This window comes from Dendropsophus ebraccatus, chromosome 3 (assembly GCF_027789765.1).
Source record: "Dendropsophus ebraccatus isolate aDenEbr1 chromosome 3, aDenEbr1.pat, whole genome shotgun sequence".
Lineage (NCBI taxonomy): Eukaryota > Metazoa > Chordata > Amphibia > Anura > Hylidae > Dendropsophus > Dendropsophus ebraccatus.
Genome location: NC_091456.1, coordinates 102,546,842 through 102,566,409, shown reverse-complemented (window position 1 = coordinate 102,566,409; position 19,568 = coordinate 102,546,842). Strand labels below are relative to the sequence as shown.

The 19,568-nt window shown below is 40.1% G+C and overlaps 1 protein-coding gene across 1 annotated transcript; it reads left to right on the top strand.

The window, feature by feature from the left end:
- The first annotated feature begins 322 nt into the window (after nucleotides 1–322).
- On the top strand, nucleotides 323–18,046 carry LOC138785918 (serine protease ami-like). The gene is made up of 5 exons (XM_069962390.1): nucleotides 323–432; nucleotides 9,582–9,738; nucleotides 10,806–10,944; nucleotides 12,935–13,192; nucleotides 17,791–18,046. The coding sequence occupies exons 1-5, from the start codon at nucleotides 375–377 to the stop codon at nucleotides 17,977–17,979; spliced, it is 801 nt and encodes a 266-aa protein (XP_069818491.1). The 5' UTR covers nucleotides 323–374; the 3' UTR covers nucleotides 17,980–18,046.
- Nucleotides 18,047–19,568: the final 1,522 nt, after the last annotated feature.

The window sequence follows — 19,568 nt, the reverse complement described above, 5'->3', positions numbered from 1 at the left end:
GAAACGTGCAGCTAATAGCAATAGCCACACAAATAACACAGAGATCATTTGTGTGGCCCAGCTGCATAATTAATTATGTCTTGTTAACATGTTGCAAGTAAATGGCAATCTGGCTGATCAGTGCTCGTTTCTGTCTGTACACGGCCGTAATAGGACCTTTAGAGATTCCTTGTACAGAACTATTCTGGTTACCATGGAAGAAGCTTTTATACTTCTTCATGAAGCAGATGAAACTATTGTTTAAAGTGTCCTGTTTACCTAGCAGATAAGGCTGTCGGTAAGAGGAGCTGCCTGATAAGGCAGGGGAGTGACTCCTGCTCTTTTTATACTGGGAGAGGATTTGGAAAAGGTCAGAGAGAGTTACACCAGCAACAATGGCTGTGCCCAAGCTGCTGTCTGCCTTGGTAGTGGTACTCAGTGTGGCATGTTATGGTAAGTATTACCTATACATAATAGCATGAATATCATTCTGTCTACATTCTGAAATGTAAATGTGGTAGAAGTCCCAATATGCATGCCATCATGAAAGATACAAGTTCTGTTTTTTAACAGCATGGTGTTTTTCATTCAGCTACTTGGTAGCCCCCATAATACCTGTGTTTGTGGCCAAAATGGTTTCCATCCAGCCATTTTGGAAATACATATGATTTAACAGTTTGACTCCAGGAGCTATATTTACAGCAGACCTCAGGTATTTTTCACCTAAAAGGAAAAATCCACATTAATACTCTCTGAAAAGCTTTTTAGCTAATTGCCAGCCACTGTATCAGTATGAGATTCATTTTACTGAACATTTCTGTAAGTGTTGTGCTACTTTACCCCGTGTGATTATAGTTGTTCACTTTATATTTATTTATATTGCTAAGTGCTGCAACTTTTTTTCAGCAAATATTACATTAACATACTTTGCCCATTGTTCTTAAGCATTGCTTGCTCTCAGGCATGAAAACAAATATATTGGCAGCCAGATTGTAAACGAATCGTAAGGATTACTTGAGTGAATGAGCGATTGTTCAGTAAAACCATAACAACAGAGGCATGAAAGGGGTCTGGTAGCAGCTTTACTATTTCTTAGTAACAAACCACAGGCAGACATTAAAAGCTTCTTGCCTGAAAGAGATTCCAATACAGCTTCTCAAAAAGAGTAAATACTTATACCTAACCCTTTAAAAATATCTATTAGATCGAGTTTTAATCTTATATTTTTTTAAATAATTCCCATGATGTTTCTTCTAATTTTCCATTTTTATTTGCAAATAATTCCACAATCTTGCCGTTTTATCTTGCCACTAGGCCTTCAAACTAAACTAAATCTTCCTGTTCTGTCTGTGTTGATAAGTAGGTGACTGCTGAAAAAGGATCTGTACACATAAGACTATGTTCACACATTGTAATACAACGGCTGTTTTTTGACATGACCGGTGTTTTGAGTGTCAAACAACAGCCACTGTATCAAGTGTTCCTCAAGCCAATAATGCATTATCAGCTAAAGGAGCATTATTTTACACCCATACAAGTCTGCTGGATGTATGGGTGTAAAATAAATATTAACCATTGACTTATATTAAAACTACGGCCGGCAAAAGGGCCACACAGTGTGTGAACGGTCAGCTGTTGTTTGCGCACAACAGCTGTAGAAAATAGACATGTTCATTATTTTGTACAGCCATAGTGAACAACTGCTGTAGTTGATGCACTGTGTGCACAAGAACGGCCATTGTTCTAATGAAATCAATGAATTCAGAAACCGTTGTGTTCAATGGCCACTATACATTACAGTGTATGAACATAGTCTTACAGTAAAATACAATAGATAGAGAAGCCAATACATTATGTTAAAATCTCAGCCTCCCCCTCCCTGTGGAATGACCTTTGTAAAGGTCACAAAGTATGCCTATGAATGTTTCCCATAAATGTCAATGGGACAGGTCCTGTCCGCTGTCATCTTTTTTCACGGAGCTTGCTGTAAAGCATATGACTAAATGCTGTTAAAACAGCTCGGACAAAAAATACAATTTAAAATAAATATTTCAGCATCTGGTTCTAATCAGTAAAAAATAATCTAAGTGACACATTCCCTTTAAGCTGTGCTGGGAATTCTGTTTCAGAAGCTAAAAAAAGAATTGAAGCTATTACAGATTATGGGGTCCTTAGAGCTCTGATCTAGTGTCTATAAGTTTGATTAGAAGAATGCCACTAAATGCTGTAATATTATTCCTGTCAGATAGGATGTGATCTGCTATGGGGCTAGTGCAGATGTGAACAGAACCTTAGAGAAGTGATAGTCTAACCTGCTGTTGTGTTCCCATAGGGCAGGAGATGCTGAGAAAAAGGGTAGTTTTTGAATATTTTTTAAATAGTAATGTTTTATGTGATCTTAATAAAAAATTGGACAGTTCCTTTCTTTTTCCATGGTATATTTCTAAAGGTGGACTTTAGTACTTTTTTGGGTATAAACCATAAAAAAATGTATTACCTATCTACTAGATTAATGCTAGATCAGTGGGGGTACAACCACTGGTATCACTCTGATAGGAGACCCTGAACTCTGTTGGACCTTGAACTGTTTTTTTTACCTCCCCATTGCGAAAACCTTTTTCGTCTCAGTTGGCATTGCTACATGAGGACTTGTGTTGTATTTTTTATTGCATAGCATATAACATGTTTAGGAAGGCTAAGGATAGGTTCACACACAGTAAAATAATAAAAAAATTACAACTATAATTTTTGAAAAAAATTTGTAATATTTAGCAAAAACAGGTTGTATATAATGAGCATGTTCATTATTTAGACTGTTTTAATCAATTATGGCCTTTATTCTATACTGTGTGTGCACTGCTGGCCATTCCTATTGACTTCAATAGAACACACTATTACATATATTATATATATTTTACGGTGTGTGAACATGCCTGGAAATAGACAGCCCACAAAGTTAAAAAAAATTGTCTCTGTCAAACAGAATACATCACTAAAGCCCCTATTCCACAGGCCGTCTAGAGGAGCAAACGAGCGCTCTCAGCTGCGGGGGGGCTGCCCGGGTGATCGCTGATCGTCCGGGCAGCCCATAGGATACAGCAGCGTCTGCTGCCGATGCTCCTGTTCAATGGAGCGACAGCAACAGATCGCTGCTATAATCGTTCGTAGCGGCCGATATCAGCCGAATACGGCCGATATTCGTTCCTTGGAATAGGGCCTTTAGTCAACAATGCCTCTCCAGAATCTAATGATTATAATATGTAATATTAGACTCTGTATACAGACCCATTTCAGTAATTTCGCACCATGACTACTTCCATAGCAGCACTGCTCTTACAGTAAAGAATTTCTTTTAGTGCTGATGTAGAAACCTCATTACCTCTGTGCTATCCCTATTCTTATTGTTTACTTTTTTCAAGGCATTCACTTTCCTGTAAAAACTATTCTAGTTTTTTTTTTTTTTTTTAAATGACATTCTACAGAATAATTTTTTTTAACAGAAATAATTTGTTGTTGTGTCACTACTTTTAAAGACCTATTATATCTTCAAAGGGAATCTAAAAACACAGGCAGAGCGCCTCATAGGGTGAAACCTTTAAGTGTAGTGCTGCATAAGGTGATAACAAGAAAACTGCTCACCTTCTGGGGTTGTGGAAGCCTGAGCCACAACACCCAACCTCACATGATGGTGTATACAACACCCCCCGATTCTCCTGCAGTCCTCAAAACAAATCTGGTCCTGACTTCCATTTAGAGATCGGTGTCAAATGGATACAATGTGGAAAGAAAAAGATAATCCGGAGATTGTTCTCCAGTTACCAGAGTATCGGGTAGCCAAAAATACATGGATAACTTTTATTCTGTCCAAATAGTATAACACATACACTTGGGACAACCATAGCCCCTGGCCAGATCGGGCGTAAGTTCCAACCCGGAACTCATATGACCCGCATGACATTACCGGAAGGGGGCTGACACAATTGTACTTCTAGGTCTAGGCTTGGAGATCCGTGCAAATTCTTTTTATCTTTTCAATGGAAATGACCCGAAAATGTCTGAAATTACATTGATGTTTATTCTTACTATATTTTACTGTATCCCCCTTCACTCCACGATGGGTAAAACAGGCACAGGTTCAAGGGGTTATGGTAATCTAAAATATCATAAAATTTATTCAAAGAATTATGCCAGTGACACAACGTCACTTGACACTTGATAAAGAGACTGGAAACGGTCTCGAAACATGTTGTGATGCTGGCATAAAACGCTATGTAGATCAAACCCACTGGATAAACTTGAACGGTGCTTGTTCATACGAGTTAAAAGTTTCATGTATGTTCTCCCCATACTGCAAGTTACAAGTACATTGCAACACGAAAATAACAAAACCTGATCCACAATTTAAAGTTTTTATAGGAAAACTGTTACAGTGCTCGTGATTCTATTTTGTCCTTGTGCTATATACTCCATTTTTCCGGCCAAGTAGGTTCTCACATTTCTTGATTATTACAGTTTTGGATTTTAGACGGCTAGGGGCTACACTGCTCTTTATACTCCTCGCTCTTCTGTATAGTACTCTTGGATTCTCTGGGAGCACTTTTTTCAGGAGGGGATCATTTAAAAGTTTGCACCAATGCACCAAATTTGGTGTATTAATCTATGTGATTGTAGGTCATGATGAAATTGCACCCTAATTTTCCCTTTATTTGTTACTCTATTTTGGGGGCCAAAGAATCATGTTGCATTTGGTTTCTAGCTTTTTCATTTGCTTCCTTGATAATCATCTTGGGATACCCTTTCTCTAGGAATCTTCTCCATGATTTTACTTTCATCTTCATAATCAGTTAAGCTAGTGTAAATCAGTTAAATTGGCTGTAGGGAATTTTATTCTTTCAGGGTTTGTAATGGGCACTAGTGTAGTTGAAAAGGCTGTGGCAATCAACCTTTTAAAAATGGGTTTTGGTTAGCACTTGTTCTCCCATATGAAATAGGACCAAATCTAAACATTTAGGGGGAAAGGCGTACGCAGGTGTAAATCATGATCCAAATCTACACCTGCTGGAAGCAGGTGTAGCTTTGGTACGCTGGGCGCAGGTTCGGGCGCCCGGACGGATTAACTAAGAGGCGTGCGCCTCTTAGTGAATCCTGTCGGGGAAAAGGGGGCGGGGCCTAATATAAGATGTCTTCATAAATCCCCCCCTCAATCTCTGTAATAGATTGGTTGCAGGTGAAAGTTAGACCCCAATCATTTCTGTTAATGTTATGTACAAATGTTGCCAGGCTCTCCTCACCCCCAGGAGATCATCAATGTAGCACTTATAGAGGATGCCTACACTGCAGCCCAATGAAGTGTATGTGTTATACTATGAAGTATGAAGCATGCCTGTTTTGTCTGTCTGTTATCTACGTATTTTTGGCTGCCCAATACTCTGGTTATTGGAGCGCTTTCCATGTTGTATCTAAAGGAACAGATTCCCTTTATTTGTCTTTTGCAAGATGACTTTTCATATGACTTTTTGAACACTTTTTATTGAATTTTATTTGGTAGTTGGATGAGCATACAACATTTTAATACTGTAAGTTTCCATAAACAGACCTACATACTATAAAAAAAACCTTGTAGTCCATAATGGATTTCCCACTAGAAAAGTAATTTTAAATATTTAATTAATATTTAATATAAAAAAATTATAGTGGTTTTCTGGTCATTATTGATAATTTAACTGCCTTTGCCAGATATCTCTGTGCTGTCTATGTTGAATGGGAATTTCCTGTTCTTGAAGCATGTCAGTAGGGTCTTTAAATTTAAGGATGGCAGCACACTGGAAACTGGGAGCAGTATACATATTGTGTTGTGTCCACCACAGCCCCAGCAGCGTATTAAATTATCAATAATGACTGGACAACCACTTTAAGGCTGGGTACCATACTGTAAAATGAAAACAAAAAATGGATATAAAATAGTTATAAAAAGCAGCTGCTTTTCTTTTAAATATAATAATGTCTTTTTTCAAGTTATTTTTTTTAAGTCAGTACACACATTGTATAAGTCACAGCATTGGAATTACAAACAATTTTATATGATGTCTTCACAGATGGCATTTTTATAGACTTCAATAGAAAACATTATTAGATTTGAAAAAGTAGCTTTTTATATCTATTTCAATGACTTGTTTTTTTATTTTCATTTGATAGTGTGTGAACCCAACCTAAAGGGCTGTTGAACATGGTGGTACTATAGCTTTGTGCATTGGACTATGTTTTACCTCCAAATGCCACAGAATTCAAAATTGTAACATATACTAGCAAATGCTTTATTACTATTGCCATGACTAACACCACATATTTTTATAACACAATAATAACACTGGTCGACAGCCAAAAAGGTTCCGACATGAAAACAGTTGAACTTAACTAATTTTGGGGTGCTGAGATCGAAAATGATGTTCAAATTTTGAAATTGGCTCTAATTTTCAAGATATAGACATACTTTGTATACTTCTCACAGCCTGTGATATAATACTAGGAAAAGTTTGCATCATCAGTATTGCATCATCATCTGGTATATTGCATCATCTTTTGCGAAAAACAGATGAAAAAAACAGAAGCATTTGCGTGCATACGTTTTGATCTGCTTTTCCATTGACTTTCATTATAAAAAAAAAAACGGATCCGTCAACACTACTTTTGTGTCCGTAAAAAACCTGTAACCCTTTCGATCCGTTTTTTTTTTTTTTTTTTTATAATAGAAGTCAATAGAAAAACGGATCAAAACGGATGCACACAAATGCATCAGTTGTTCATCCAGTTTTTGCAAAAAACAGATTGCAAAAATGCAGTGTGAACATAGCCTAAGGTATTGGGGTAAATGGAATCCATCAATGCTTGTAGATTACTGTTGGACGGTTATCAGAGACAATCCCATGTATGAATACAAAAGACGTGTAAATGCACCGAGTAGCCATTGAATAAGGACCTACATCCCAGAGTTCAATAAACAATTAATTTGTAAAAATTCTTGGATATGCCTGTAAATTGTAGTTGATTTCAGATAGAACTAAGTTTCCTATGAATATATTTCAAAAGTTTATAAACAGTAAACTTGCTTCCTTATGATTGCAGAAGTAATAAATCTGTCGGCTATTATACTATATTCTATACAATTCACAAAACAGTAACATGAGAACTCTTCCATATCATAGAAACCAGAGCCAATTAACATTTTTCCTTTGAATTTGAATTCAACACATAAAAATCATTAAGAAATGGATAATTTTATTTCTGAACCAAACAACTTTTGAAAATTTGTTGACCAATGTAATTAGAGTTGTGAAGATTTTATCAGGTAACCTATGACTGTTTTTCTATAGGGCTCTTTAACCTATAGTTGCAACAGAATATATATATATAGGGGGAGATTTATGATTTTTACGCCGGGCTTACAAATGTCGCAGCTGCGCCGGAGCTCAGGGGATTTATGTAGAGGCGCACTGCCTCTACATAAATCCCGATCGCACAGAGCCTGTCCGTACCTTCGGATTGCTGCTTTTAATTCAAGAATTGTCCTGGGGTCCGTTTGGCAGGTGATGATTGTCCTAAAAAACTGCTTTTAAACATGCAGCCCTGTAAGATGTCCTAGGATGTCCTAGGATTGCGACACCCCTCCGTCCCTCCTCCCCGCCCTCTTCACCATTAGGAATGCCCCTAAAACAAATTCTCCTATTCATCACTTGTGTGAACATTGCACATTAGCTGGATCGTTAAGGCACCTGTGCATTGTTGAGACAGGTGATGAGTAGCAAAAATCCTGCCCAGGGGCGTTCTTAGTGATGAGGAGGGACGAAGGAGTGTTGCAATCCTAGGGCATACACACTCTAGGCAACGCCAATTTGACACAGGATTGCAGGTTTAGGCTGGGTTCACACTACATATATTTCAGTCAGTATTGTGGTCCTCATATTGCAACCAAAACCAGGAGTGGATTAAAAACACAGAAAGGATCTGATCACACAATGTTGAAATTGAGTGGATGGCCGTCATTTAATGGCAAATATTTGCTGTTATTTTAAAACAACGGCTGTTATATTGAAATAATGGCAGTTATTTACTGTTATATGGCAGCCATCCACTCAATTTCAACATTGTGTGAACAGATCCTTTCTGTCTTTTTAATCCACTCCTGGTTTTGGTTGCAATATGAGGACCACAATACTGACTGAAATATACATAGTGTGAACCCAGCCTCAAAAGTTGTTTTTTTGGGACAATAACTGCATCACCTGCCAAACAGATCCCAGGACAGATCTTGGATTAAAAGAAGCTATCTGAAGGTACAAGCAGTTGGGGGGGGGGGGGGGGGGCAGATTGTGGGTACAGAGTCGCTTTAAGCGCATAGGCGTGCAAGACCCAGAGTGAGAATCTGACCAATATAAATTTAAACATGTCTGTGTGACATACCAAAAATTCACAAGATCCAACATTACCAGGATTTGAGATGTGCCACGATAGTAAAGGGTCTCCTCAGTGTCATTGCACCTGACAGGGAAGCCACGCCAGGCTGTTGGATGGCAGAGAGCAAACATGTCAGTACAGGAAGTGACTGTGTCCAATCAAAAATGTGTTGGTGGTGTGATGGTAGATTACAAAACGCTGTTAGCAGATGCCCAGCTGTATAGTTGTTAACAGCAAGTAATAAAAGAATGAGAAACCAATGTCTCACAATGTTAATACTGGGCTGTCATCATCAGTGCAATTATGCATAAGTGTGAACAGGAGCAAAGAAAGCAACAGCTGGTAATGGCAAAAGTGTATACTGGAAAATGGGGTGGGGTTGCCATCTAAGGGGTCACGGGGGGCAAGATTGGACAGAACCCCAAATAGGGGGAACAGTTACATCTTGCACATGGCTCTTGGATTGCACAGTCAGTAAACTCACACACCCAACCCTAATGGGGAGAAGAGGGAACAACCATACATAGCATATAAATGTCATAGTGCACCCTTAGAAAGTCATGACCTTAATGAACCACCATGGAATGTGACTAATACTGCAAAAATGTTAAAAATTAACAAAAGACCAAAAGATTTGTCAACTGCGGGGCTCAAATGAGCGTTGTTCTGCAAGATCTGCGCTTGTTTTCAGTGCCTTTACATGGCACGCCAAATCAAGGGGCACAGGCTGCATGAAAGATCCTTGTATCATTCATGCTGCTCGGGAAACTGACAACATAATTATACACTGCTGCCTGTGATCTTTGTAAGTATGGACTGTAAGTATATGTATAAACTGTAAGTATAGACTGCTGCTTGTCATCTTTAAACTAATAGCACAGATATATACATATCTGTGCTGTCAGTTTTCTTTTATTGCTATCAGCCACACACAACTTTGTTCACACATGACTATATGTGCCGATAAATTTTATTGCCTGCTCTAAAGACCCAATCAGCCGAGGATCGGACATTCTCCCTGTCCTCGGCTGACTGCTGTCACTTTCACACAGGCCGATTGGCCGCAGGAGCGTTTCTAACACCACTGTGATATAATCAGCCATGCATTCACTTTTTATATGTGTTAAATTACCTGTTTTCTTTTCTCTAAGACTGTCGCCCACGTGGACGAATCCTTGGTGGAAAGCCATCTGAAGAATCAAAACCATACATGGTGTCATTGCAATTAAATGGAACCCACATATGTGGTGGACTGCTAATCTCTGATGAGTGGGTGCTGAGTGCCGCACATTGTAAACCGGATACCAGGTACACATTCATTCACACTTTACCATGAAGTCTACCATATGAACCAACTATCCTGAGATAGATAGCTCTGTGCACAGAACTTCAGTATGTCTCCAATTAATTAAATGGTGTGGCTGCAGTTTCCTGCACAGCTACATGGCTGAGAGTCCTATTTTTCAGGAAAAAAACCTAAAAGTCTTGCTGATAAGTGCTCATTTGCAGAGCCTTTACAAGGTTTAAGCAATTGTGTGGTCTAATAACTTCCTCATAGTCAGCCATACATTTACTGAGAAAAATGTACAGATGTCTGATGCTGCAGCCAAGTCAATTACCGTCAGGGACGACGGTAATTTTTCTGGTACCCGAGGCAAAACTTGAAATGACCAACCCCCCCCCCCAGGGTATACATCGCCCATCACTCCACCGCCCCTCAAAAATCATAATTCTTTTTCTTTTCTGTACCTTTTTATATTTATTTCCCCTTTTAATGGGCTTGCGCCAGCTCTTTTCGATGGAGATGTCATAAGGCCGGAACTTCCTGGCCTGCAGAGCACCGGGATAGGCTCCCATTAGATTGCTGTGTATTACTAAGTGTTTTTAATATTAAAGTATATGTATCCATTGATGTTTTTATAAAGTTACACACTGCCTTTGCAGTCTGTATCTAACAGTATATTCCCACTGAGCAAAATTGGCTGGATTGTGCGACGGAGCTCTCTGCCACGAAATCCTGCCTGCCTCAGTGTCAAACAAAGCGTCTATGGGAGGGCTTGCACACCGCCGCTCTCCGATTGGCCATGTCTCTTGTGCTTCTTAGTAAATGGGGGTGGGCTTAATTAAATGTCCCCCAAAGTGTAGTGCCAACACAGACATCATCATGAGTGCTACATTGAAACTTGATTGTGGTGCAGCAGCGTGATTTGGCGACACAATAATAAATATTTGACTAAACCAAATCTGACACTCCCAAAGGAAGGCAGCTTTCAAATATACAACATTAATACATCTGGGCCATTGTGTTGTTTTGCAAAAGAGTAAAAAAAAAAAAAAGAAACAACAAATAACATTTCTCTTCATTTTTTTTCTAGTGTTAACAAGACTCTGCAAGCAGTCCTAGGGACTAATTCTCTATTCGACCCTAAAAAGTTAGTGTATGATATTGACATACAGATCATACATCCTGAGTATAACAGAATTACTAAACACCATGATTTGCTTCTTCTGAAGGTAAGCCTAGGATTCTCTACAAAGGTTTGGGTACTTAGCCTGTGATAGGGATAGCGTAACACTTGCAATATTTCTCGCAGTGAAATCTGCCGCAATACTGATTACTGTTAAAGTCTATGACACTCTAGCCTCGCAGTGGAGAGTGCCATAGCTTTGTAAAAGGTAACTATTTAGCTGCTGAGACATAAAAAAAAAAAAATAAATCATGCCTACCTGTCTGCGCTCCCCCAGTGCACTAATGTTTGCTTCTCTGGGTCCTGGTAAGTGAAAGTTCACTCAGCCAGTCACTGGCTGCAGAGGGTAAGTGCAGTGATTGGCTGTCACTGAGCAGGGAACCGGGAGAAGCAAGCAGGATGGCGTCAGGAGAGTACGGAGAAATAAGAATGATCCTTTTTTTAACCTTACAGCAGCTAAATAGTTAACTTTTACAAGGCTGTGGCACTATATATTCTCGCAGCAGACTTTCATGCTTTCATACACTTTATAATCAGTATCACAGAAATCAAAAATCAGTTTTGCAGATTTCACTGCGAAACATACAGTGTGGAATCAGCTGCAATACGGATGTGAAGGCATCCATAATCAGAATATGGTCTCATACATGTGGCAGAGCTATATGCATAGAACCAGTACAGTGACACACGTTGTGCCTACTAGTCTGTACTATGGATCTATAGGCAATACATGTCCTGCTGTATGGTGGTTCAAATAACTTTGTAATGCAAAACGCCTGGGGAAGAATATGTCAGCAGTACAGCAACCAATGAAACGTTATCATTTGTTTTTAAACGTTATCATTTGTTTCTCTAAGATTCCACACAAAGCCGTTAGAAAAAACCTTAGTATGCATCAAAGTCATAGAGAGGAACAGCGGGGCTCCAGAGACTTCAATGAGAACTTATATTTTGTTGTACTTCTAGTGTTCAGTAACAGTGTTACAGGATCAGTGCACATAACTTCTATAATGTGGTGTCGCTACTGGTTAGCTTTGTTGTGAGCTCAGCCAATAATGTTACGTGTCCTGATGCCAGTGCTAGTCCAGCACACAGGTGTGATGTTGATACCTGCTTTTTTGTATGTGGTCGGCTTGTATTCAGCAAAATGGTTGGTAACCTTTTGGGTTGTTGTGGGTCGTTTGGGCTCTTTTCACGGCAACCTGGATTGGTGAGTTACCTGCACTGCAATGTAGGATACGTAGACCTTTGTATAACGGTAGCTTTGTCCTACTGGGATGAGCCCCTCTCCTAACAGAAGACTGTCCTGCACTTTGTAGACATGTTCCTTGGTGGCTACTCTCCCTTACTTGTCCTTAGCACTGCGTACTGTAAGTAATAGTTGCTTTAGAAGAAATCTTTGTGGGAGCTAATCTCTCCTGCATCTGTTCACACTCAGTATCTGGTCATAACTAACTGACTTCCTCCCACCAGAGCTAACTCCTCCTACAGGGGGTGAGTGGAGAGTAAGGATAAAAAGGATAGATAGAAAAGAAAGAGCACCTACTAGTGGTCAGCACACAACGCATGGCACAAACATCTTAACCCATTACCTCCTTCAGCTGTGCAATAGAATATACATATACGAAGCACTGACACATAACAGGGGAACTTAAAATACCTCATCAACCACTTGTTTTAACCTGAGAATTTTTGGATAGGTGCATAAAAGAAATACTAAAAGTGGGACACCACAATAATACATAGTAATTCATTTTAATGAATTGAAAATATGTTAATAATCACTTACATCTCCAGATAAACATGCTTCACAAATGCTGTGCACAAATGAACAGGTTGGTATGTAGACACTATTGTAGAGGGTTATGTTTTACTTCTGGTTGCAAAGAGTGAGAAATGGTTATAGTGCTTCGCTTAGAAATTTCCTTTGCCTATCTCTGTGAACAGCAGACACTCTTTTTTTACCTTAGATTAATAAACAGTACAGATAATAAATGTAATATACACAGTTAATATGTATTCTTTTTTACACAAAGCTACCAAAAAAGGTCCCACTGAACGACTCTACAATAGTGAGTCCTCTACCTTACCAGACGGAAGACATTGAGATTAAAGGAGAATGTTTGGTAGCTGGCTGGGGAAAAATCACGCGTTCGGGAAAGAAACCAGATCTCCTACATGAGGTAGTGGTTCCAGTGATCAGCCGAGAAATATGCAACAGTCGGAGCTACTACCATGGAGAGGTCACTGACAACATAATCTGTGCAGGGGACAACAAACGGGATTCATGTGAGGTGAGGTCTATTATAAGTCACCTACTAGTAGGTAATTTAAAGTGACTCCCAAGCTTGTGTGCAGTGCTGAGCTGTGGCTTTCTCTGAGCCATTGACAGTGAGGAAAGGGTCCGTCCTTAAAGGGGTATTCAATTCAAAACTTTTATTATTTAATAAAATGTAGAAGCATACTTACCTGCATTTTGTAATATGCTTCTATTTTCCATTTTGCACCATTCCTCAGCCTGCCACAACAATTCTCCTTACAGGACCAGAGAGTATGATACACTCACCCTCCAAGCCCGCCAGCCATCTGGGCCTCCCCCCGTAACCCCCGATCCACGCAACTCTCCTCTTGCACCTCCGCCACCGCCTGCCACGAACAACCAACCCCCCCACCCTGCACCTCAGCCACTGGTCACTGCACCTGTCCCATCACGCACATCTGCCACTGGCTGCTGCATTGACCCCCCACGCACCTCAGCCACCTGCCATTGCATCAGGCCCCCTAACCTCAGCCATATACCAGAACCCCCCCCAATTTTATCCACCATCTGCCACATCATCAGCTCTGCTACATCATGTGGGTTTCACTTCAGCAACATCATCGGCTCTGCTACATCATGTTGGTAAAAGCTCTGTTACATTAATTGCTCTGCTACATCATCCCCTTTGCTACATCACGTGGGTGTAAGCTCTGCTACATCATTTGCGGTGCCATCTTGGATATAGACTGGCTTTTAGAAAAACTTGTAAATGAGGAATGGTGACAGCTAGAAGGATGGGATAGGACTAAAAAATACTCAAGGGGACTTGATGAGTAAGAACAGCTATGGGAGCATTTCATTTTTTACCTCTTGGGGGGAATACCCCTTTAAACTCTTATTGATTTTAATGGGGGGGAAGGTGTCACAGCATAAGCACACGAACAACAGTCATTGAGACAAAGCTATTTTTGAAGTAGTGGCTGGAGTGTTCAGCGGGGGATCCAAAGACTCCTAACCACCCTGGGGGAGCTTGTTTAGGTGAGAATAGAATGTCTATTATTTCTATGCAGCCCCAGCACTATATACAATATTTTAAATGGCTGGAGTACCCCTTTAAGGCAGCCCTGTGTCTGAGGTGGCCGAATGACCAGTCTGCCACACAAGAAGACTCCAGTATTAAAAAGAGCACATAGTAGGTGGGTGGCCCTCTGTAACTATTACTGCTCTAAGATCATGTAAGAAAAGGTAAAGTTCCTTTCTTTCTAAAGCATAAGGGCTATAGAATACAAGGAACACAAGTAGTGCAGTCCACAGTAGTGCAGTGCAACACAGAATGTAATTGTCGGATAAAAAGATACACAAATACATACAGTTACAATGCAAAAGTTTACAGAAATAAAATGGGAAACCCAATAAAACCTTACTGATGTACAGAACTGATATTCTGACTGAGGGATACTGCAACTATAGTGGGTCCATGCCTTTAGCCAATAGCTAATTCTGGGCAGTTCTTCTAGGTCTGTGGCTATGTTCATACAACGTATATATTATTATTTTCAGCTGTTGTGCATTGATTTCACAACGATAGCTGTTGATCTGAGTGTCGAACCACGGCCGTTGTCCGTACCTTTTGTGAATATAGCCTAAAGATAGCCTAAAGTGAGAAAACACTTGTAAATAGGCTAAGTTGCAATTAACCCTGCTGTTCTGTTCGGTGAAAAATGACCAAATTAGAAATTAGATATTTTTTAAAATATTCATTATGCGGTTCTGAAACTTGTGGTTCATTGACTTTTCCTCATTTGAGGGGTTCTTACTAATAGCAGTTTTTATTTATTTATTTTTTGTTTACTTTTTGCGCCACGTCTTTTCTTACACTTGTACGTTCGGTCAACTAATACTAATCCCCAGCCATTTTTTGAAAAAAATAAATAAATAAAGCAGTTATAATCTCATTTTGGTCTATATAGTTACATAGTTACATAGTTAATACGGTTGAAAAAAGACACATGTCCATCAAGTTCAACCAAGAAGGGGATGGATACAGGGAAGGGGGAGGGGTGATAGGTTCTATACATATGCATTTATATTATTTTGCTCTAAGAACTTGTCTAGCCCCGTTTTGAAGCCCTCTACTGTTTTTGTTGTGACCAGATCCTGCGGTAGACTGTTCCACAGATTCACAGTTCTCATTGTAAAGAAGGCTTGTCGCCTCCGGAGATTGAACCTTTTTTTCTCCAGGCGGAGGCAGTGCCCCCTTGTCCTTTGAGGGGGTTTTACCTGGAAGATCTTTTCCCCATATTTCTTGTAGGGGCCATTTATATATTTAAATAAGTTAATCATATCTCCCCTTAAACGTCTCTTCTCCAGACTAAACAAATGTAATTCTTTTAATCTCTCCTCATAACTAAGATGCTCCATTCCCCTTATTAGTTTAGTTGCCCGTCTTTGTACCCTCTCCAGCTCTAGAACGTCCTTTTTATGAATCGGGTTCCAAAACTGGACGGCATACTCCAGATGGGGCCGCACCAAAGCTTTATAAAGCGGTAATATTATATCCCTGTCCCGTGAGTCCATGCCTGTTTTAATGCATATAGTTCATCTACTACTATTTATCAGTTTATCTAGGTCCTTTTGGTCCATGCAGAGTTACACATACATACATTTTATATAATGCTGGTGAAAATGTGACTGTAGATGATGGCATTCACTGGTAGGTGCCCATTCAGACAGTATATTCCAAGTAAGCCTGTAAACTATGGCATCAAAATATGGACTCTGTACGACAGCAAAAGTTCATACACTGTAAATGCTCAGGTATACATAGGAAAAAACCCTGGAGAAAGACAAAAATTAAGGTATGCAAGTAGTTTTGGATTTGACACATGGGCTTAAGGGTATATTCACACGAACGGGCTCGCAGCGAGATTCTCGCTGCGAGCCCGGCAGGTCCTGGCCGTTCCCATACACTACATACTTGCTGCGGTCTAAACGACGGCAGCGAGTATGTAATTCTGCCGCCCTTAACCCCTTCTGCTCCCGCCCGGCTCCCCCGCTGTAAGCATACATTACCTGTCCTCGCTGCACGGGTCCGGCATCCTGCTCTCCCGTCCGGCCAATTAGTGTGTTGCCCAGCTGCAGCCACTGATTGGCCGGACGGGAGAGCAGGACGCCGAACCCGTGCAGCAAGGACAGGTAAAGTATGCTTACAGCGGGGGAGCCGGCCGGGAGCAGAAGGGGTTAAGGGCGGCAGAATCACATACTCGCTGCGGTCGTTTAGACCGCAGCAAGTATGTAGTGTATGGGAACTGCCAGGACCTGCCGGGCTCGCAGCGAGAATCTCGCTGCGAGCCCGTTCGTGTGAATATACCCTAAAGGACGAAATGTTACATAGGACAATTTTTCCCATCACACCAACTGGGGCAGATGTTGCTGAAAAGAAAAATGACCATGCTGGGTACTGTTAGAAAAAATAAGCCAGAACTGCTGCAAGGTATCCTCAGTAAGAGAGGCGTTTATAGTTCTACATTTTATCTTACAACAGTAGTTTCTTACGTTCCCAAAAAACACAAACGTGTCATTCTGATGAGCACAGTGCACCATGATAATGCAATCAGTAACCAAGACGGCAGAAAGCCAGACAGAATTTTACATTACAATGCCACAAAAGGGGTAGTTGATACTTACACCTGTAAATGCAAAACTAATCGGTGGCCAATGGTTGTTTTTCATAACATTCTTGTACAATGTATTTGGGTTATGGTGTAAAATAGACCCAATTTTTTTTGCAAATGTGCAATATGCATGAATAATGCAATAAGGCCATGTGACATTTTTTGACACAAAAAATTAAAACTAAGTTTTTCATTTCATTTTTAATTTGTTTATGAACAACCATGTTAACACACAGTATAAGGCTATGTTCACACTAGGTAAAATAACGGCCGTTGTTTGCACCGGCCAGACTTTTGCGACCAAAACTACAGCCGTGGAATTATGAGCGTACGAGCTAGATAGAAACTATGGCCGTTGTTTAATTTAGCTTCCTAGCATGTTTTTAAGCGGGCTGAAACGGGTTACTTTAAATACTGCGCCCAGCCCGAGAAACCACTCAAAATCAAGTTTAATTCGGCAGATATACAGTAAGTTTTACGTTCGCGGACGCATTGAAATCCACAGCTGTTGTTGCAGTATTACTGGCCGGAAATAATTGACATGTTAATTTTTCACGGTAAAGTATATACAACGGCCGGTATCTGATACGTAGTGTGCATTCAACGGCCGTAGTTACATTGCATTGCATTCATAATATTGAACCTCAAAACAACGGCCGTAGTTTTGCGGCGAGGACTACGGCCATTGTTTTACGTAGTGTGAACATAGCTTAATAATGCAAAAGAAATTCAAATAAAACACTTAAATGAGTTAAAAATCCAGACTTTAATAGGCCCGGAACATTATATTTGTATAGTAGGACCGAACCGAACAGCAGGGTTAAAGATGAAGAACAAAGGCTTCTGAAGCAGGCCAGCATCCAGAGATGTTTGAGTTACATTTGGAAGATAAAAATGCTATAGATTTATGAGTTTGAAAAGAATTAGGATGTGAAATAATGCTGTTTCTATCCATTAGGGGGACTCTGGCGGACCTTTGATATGTAATAAAGTGGCAGAGGCGATCGTATCTTCTGGATTTACTGTCTGTGGCAGTGCAAGACGTCCAGGAAAATACACACGCATTTCTCCCTATAAGGATTGGATAGTCTCCACTATGCGTAATATGACAGAACCAACTCTACCTACTCTAACGGATGAAGTCTAAGTGACAGAAAAGTATGACTAAAATATACTGCTATAATTAATAGCTGTTAATAAATTGCTTAGCTTCAGTTATTTGTTCGCAGTCTTATGTTTAGTGTTAAAATAGATGTCTCAGAATCTCGAAGAACACTCTTTTGTTGCTATTATCTATTTTATAAAAGTGAATGTCTGTTTGTTTGTCTGTCCGTCTGTCCCCTGTAAACATCTGAATGTCTCAACAGCTTGTCCCAAATTTGACACATAGGTAGATTGGGTGCCTGAAGAGGTTTATGTAAAGGTCCTAACCTTGCCGGACATACACAGCACCAGGGCCGTAGCTAAAGGCTGATGGGCCTTGATGCAAAATTTTAGCTTGCCCCCCCCCCCCCCCATCCTAACCAATCAGGCGCAGTCAGAGGCCAAAAACATTATATCCAATTACTCTAAGGTGACCCCCCCCCTTATGTGCCAATGTGTCCTAATGAACTGTTGCCGTGTTCCCTCATGTACCATGCTACTACTGCCTCCACCTCCTGTACTATGCCACTGTCTCCTATATTTAATGGACTGTACTATGTCATTCTCTAATAACAGTTTCTCAATCTTTGACGCGCTAGTTGAAAAATTTCAACTCCCACCATGAACTGACAGCAGGACATGATGGAAGTTGTAGTGCTACAACCAGGAGATACACAGACTGCAAAACTATAACACTCATCATGAGCTGCCAGCCGGACCTGATGGGTGTTGTAGTTCTTCAACCTGGAGCTCCTACCAGCAGTATAGTCAGCTGTATTAGCAATTGCTGATACAACTGAATAGGGATGGAGACAGGGCCACGCTGGGACTACAAAGCAGCCCTGGCATACAAAGCCTTCTTTTAGCCCCAACAAAATATCATAATTCCCCCACCCCATAAATAAAACAAAATTGGTGGTGCAATGTGCACTACTGTGAATTTTGTTGTTTTGGGTCACTTGCTCACATATACACATACATGGGTGTTATGCTTGGCTTTTGGGGCATTTTCCATCTGACAAGTTTTATGTAGCCAACCATACACAGTCACATGTTCACATAGAGACACACACACACACATACATATATATACTGCCTCCACCTCTTGTGCATATATACACACACACCCATATATATATATATATATATATATATATATATATATATATATATATATATATATGTGCCTGAATGTATGTGTATATGTGCATACACACAGGCAGACAAGCACATATATACCCAAAAACAGACATGCATGTACACAAAGGTGCATACATACATACAGTCCCATATACACATATGGACATGAACATACATATGACACATACACATACAATGACATATACACAGATATATATATATATATATATATATATATATATATATATATATATATATATATATATATATATATATATATATACACCCCCATACAGAGACACACACACACACACACACACGCTGTACACAGAGGCACATATCATGTACACACACAGTCAGGCACATATCCCATACAGAAACACACACACAGTACACAGAAGCACTAACATAGTCCTTCTCGCCTGCCGGGCAGTCTGTGGGCGGAGCTTCCTC

Excerpts from the sequence above, each read along its gene's own strand:
- LOC138785918 (XM_069962390.1), top strand. The coding sequence starts at position 375 with ATGGCTGTGCCCAAGCTGCTGTCTGCCTTGGTAGTGGTACTCAGTGTG. Across the intron at positions 433-9,581 it reads ACTCAGTGTGGCATGTTATG|ACTGTCGCCCACGTGGACGA; the intron begins GTAAGTATTACC and ends CTTTTCTCTAAG. Across the intron at positions 10,945-12,934 it reads ATGATTTGCTTCTTCTGAAG|CTACCAAAAAAGGTCCCACT; the intron begins GTAAGCCTAGGA and ends TTTTACACAAAG.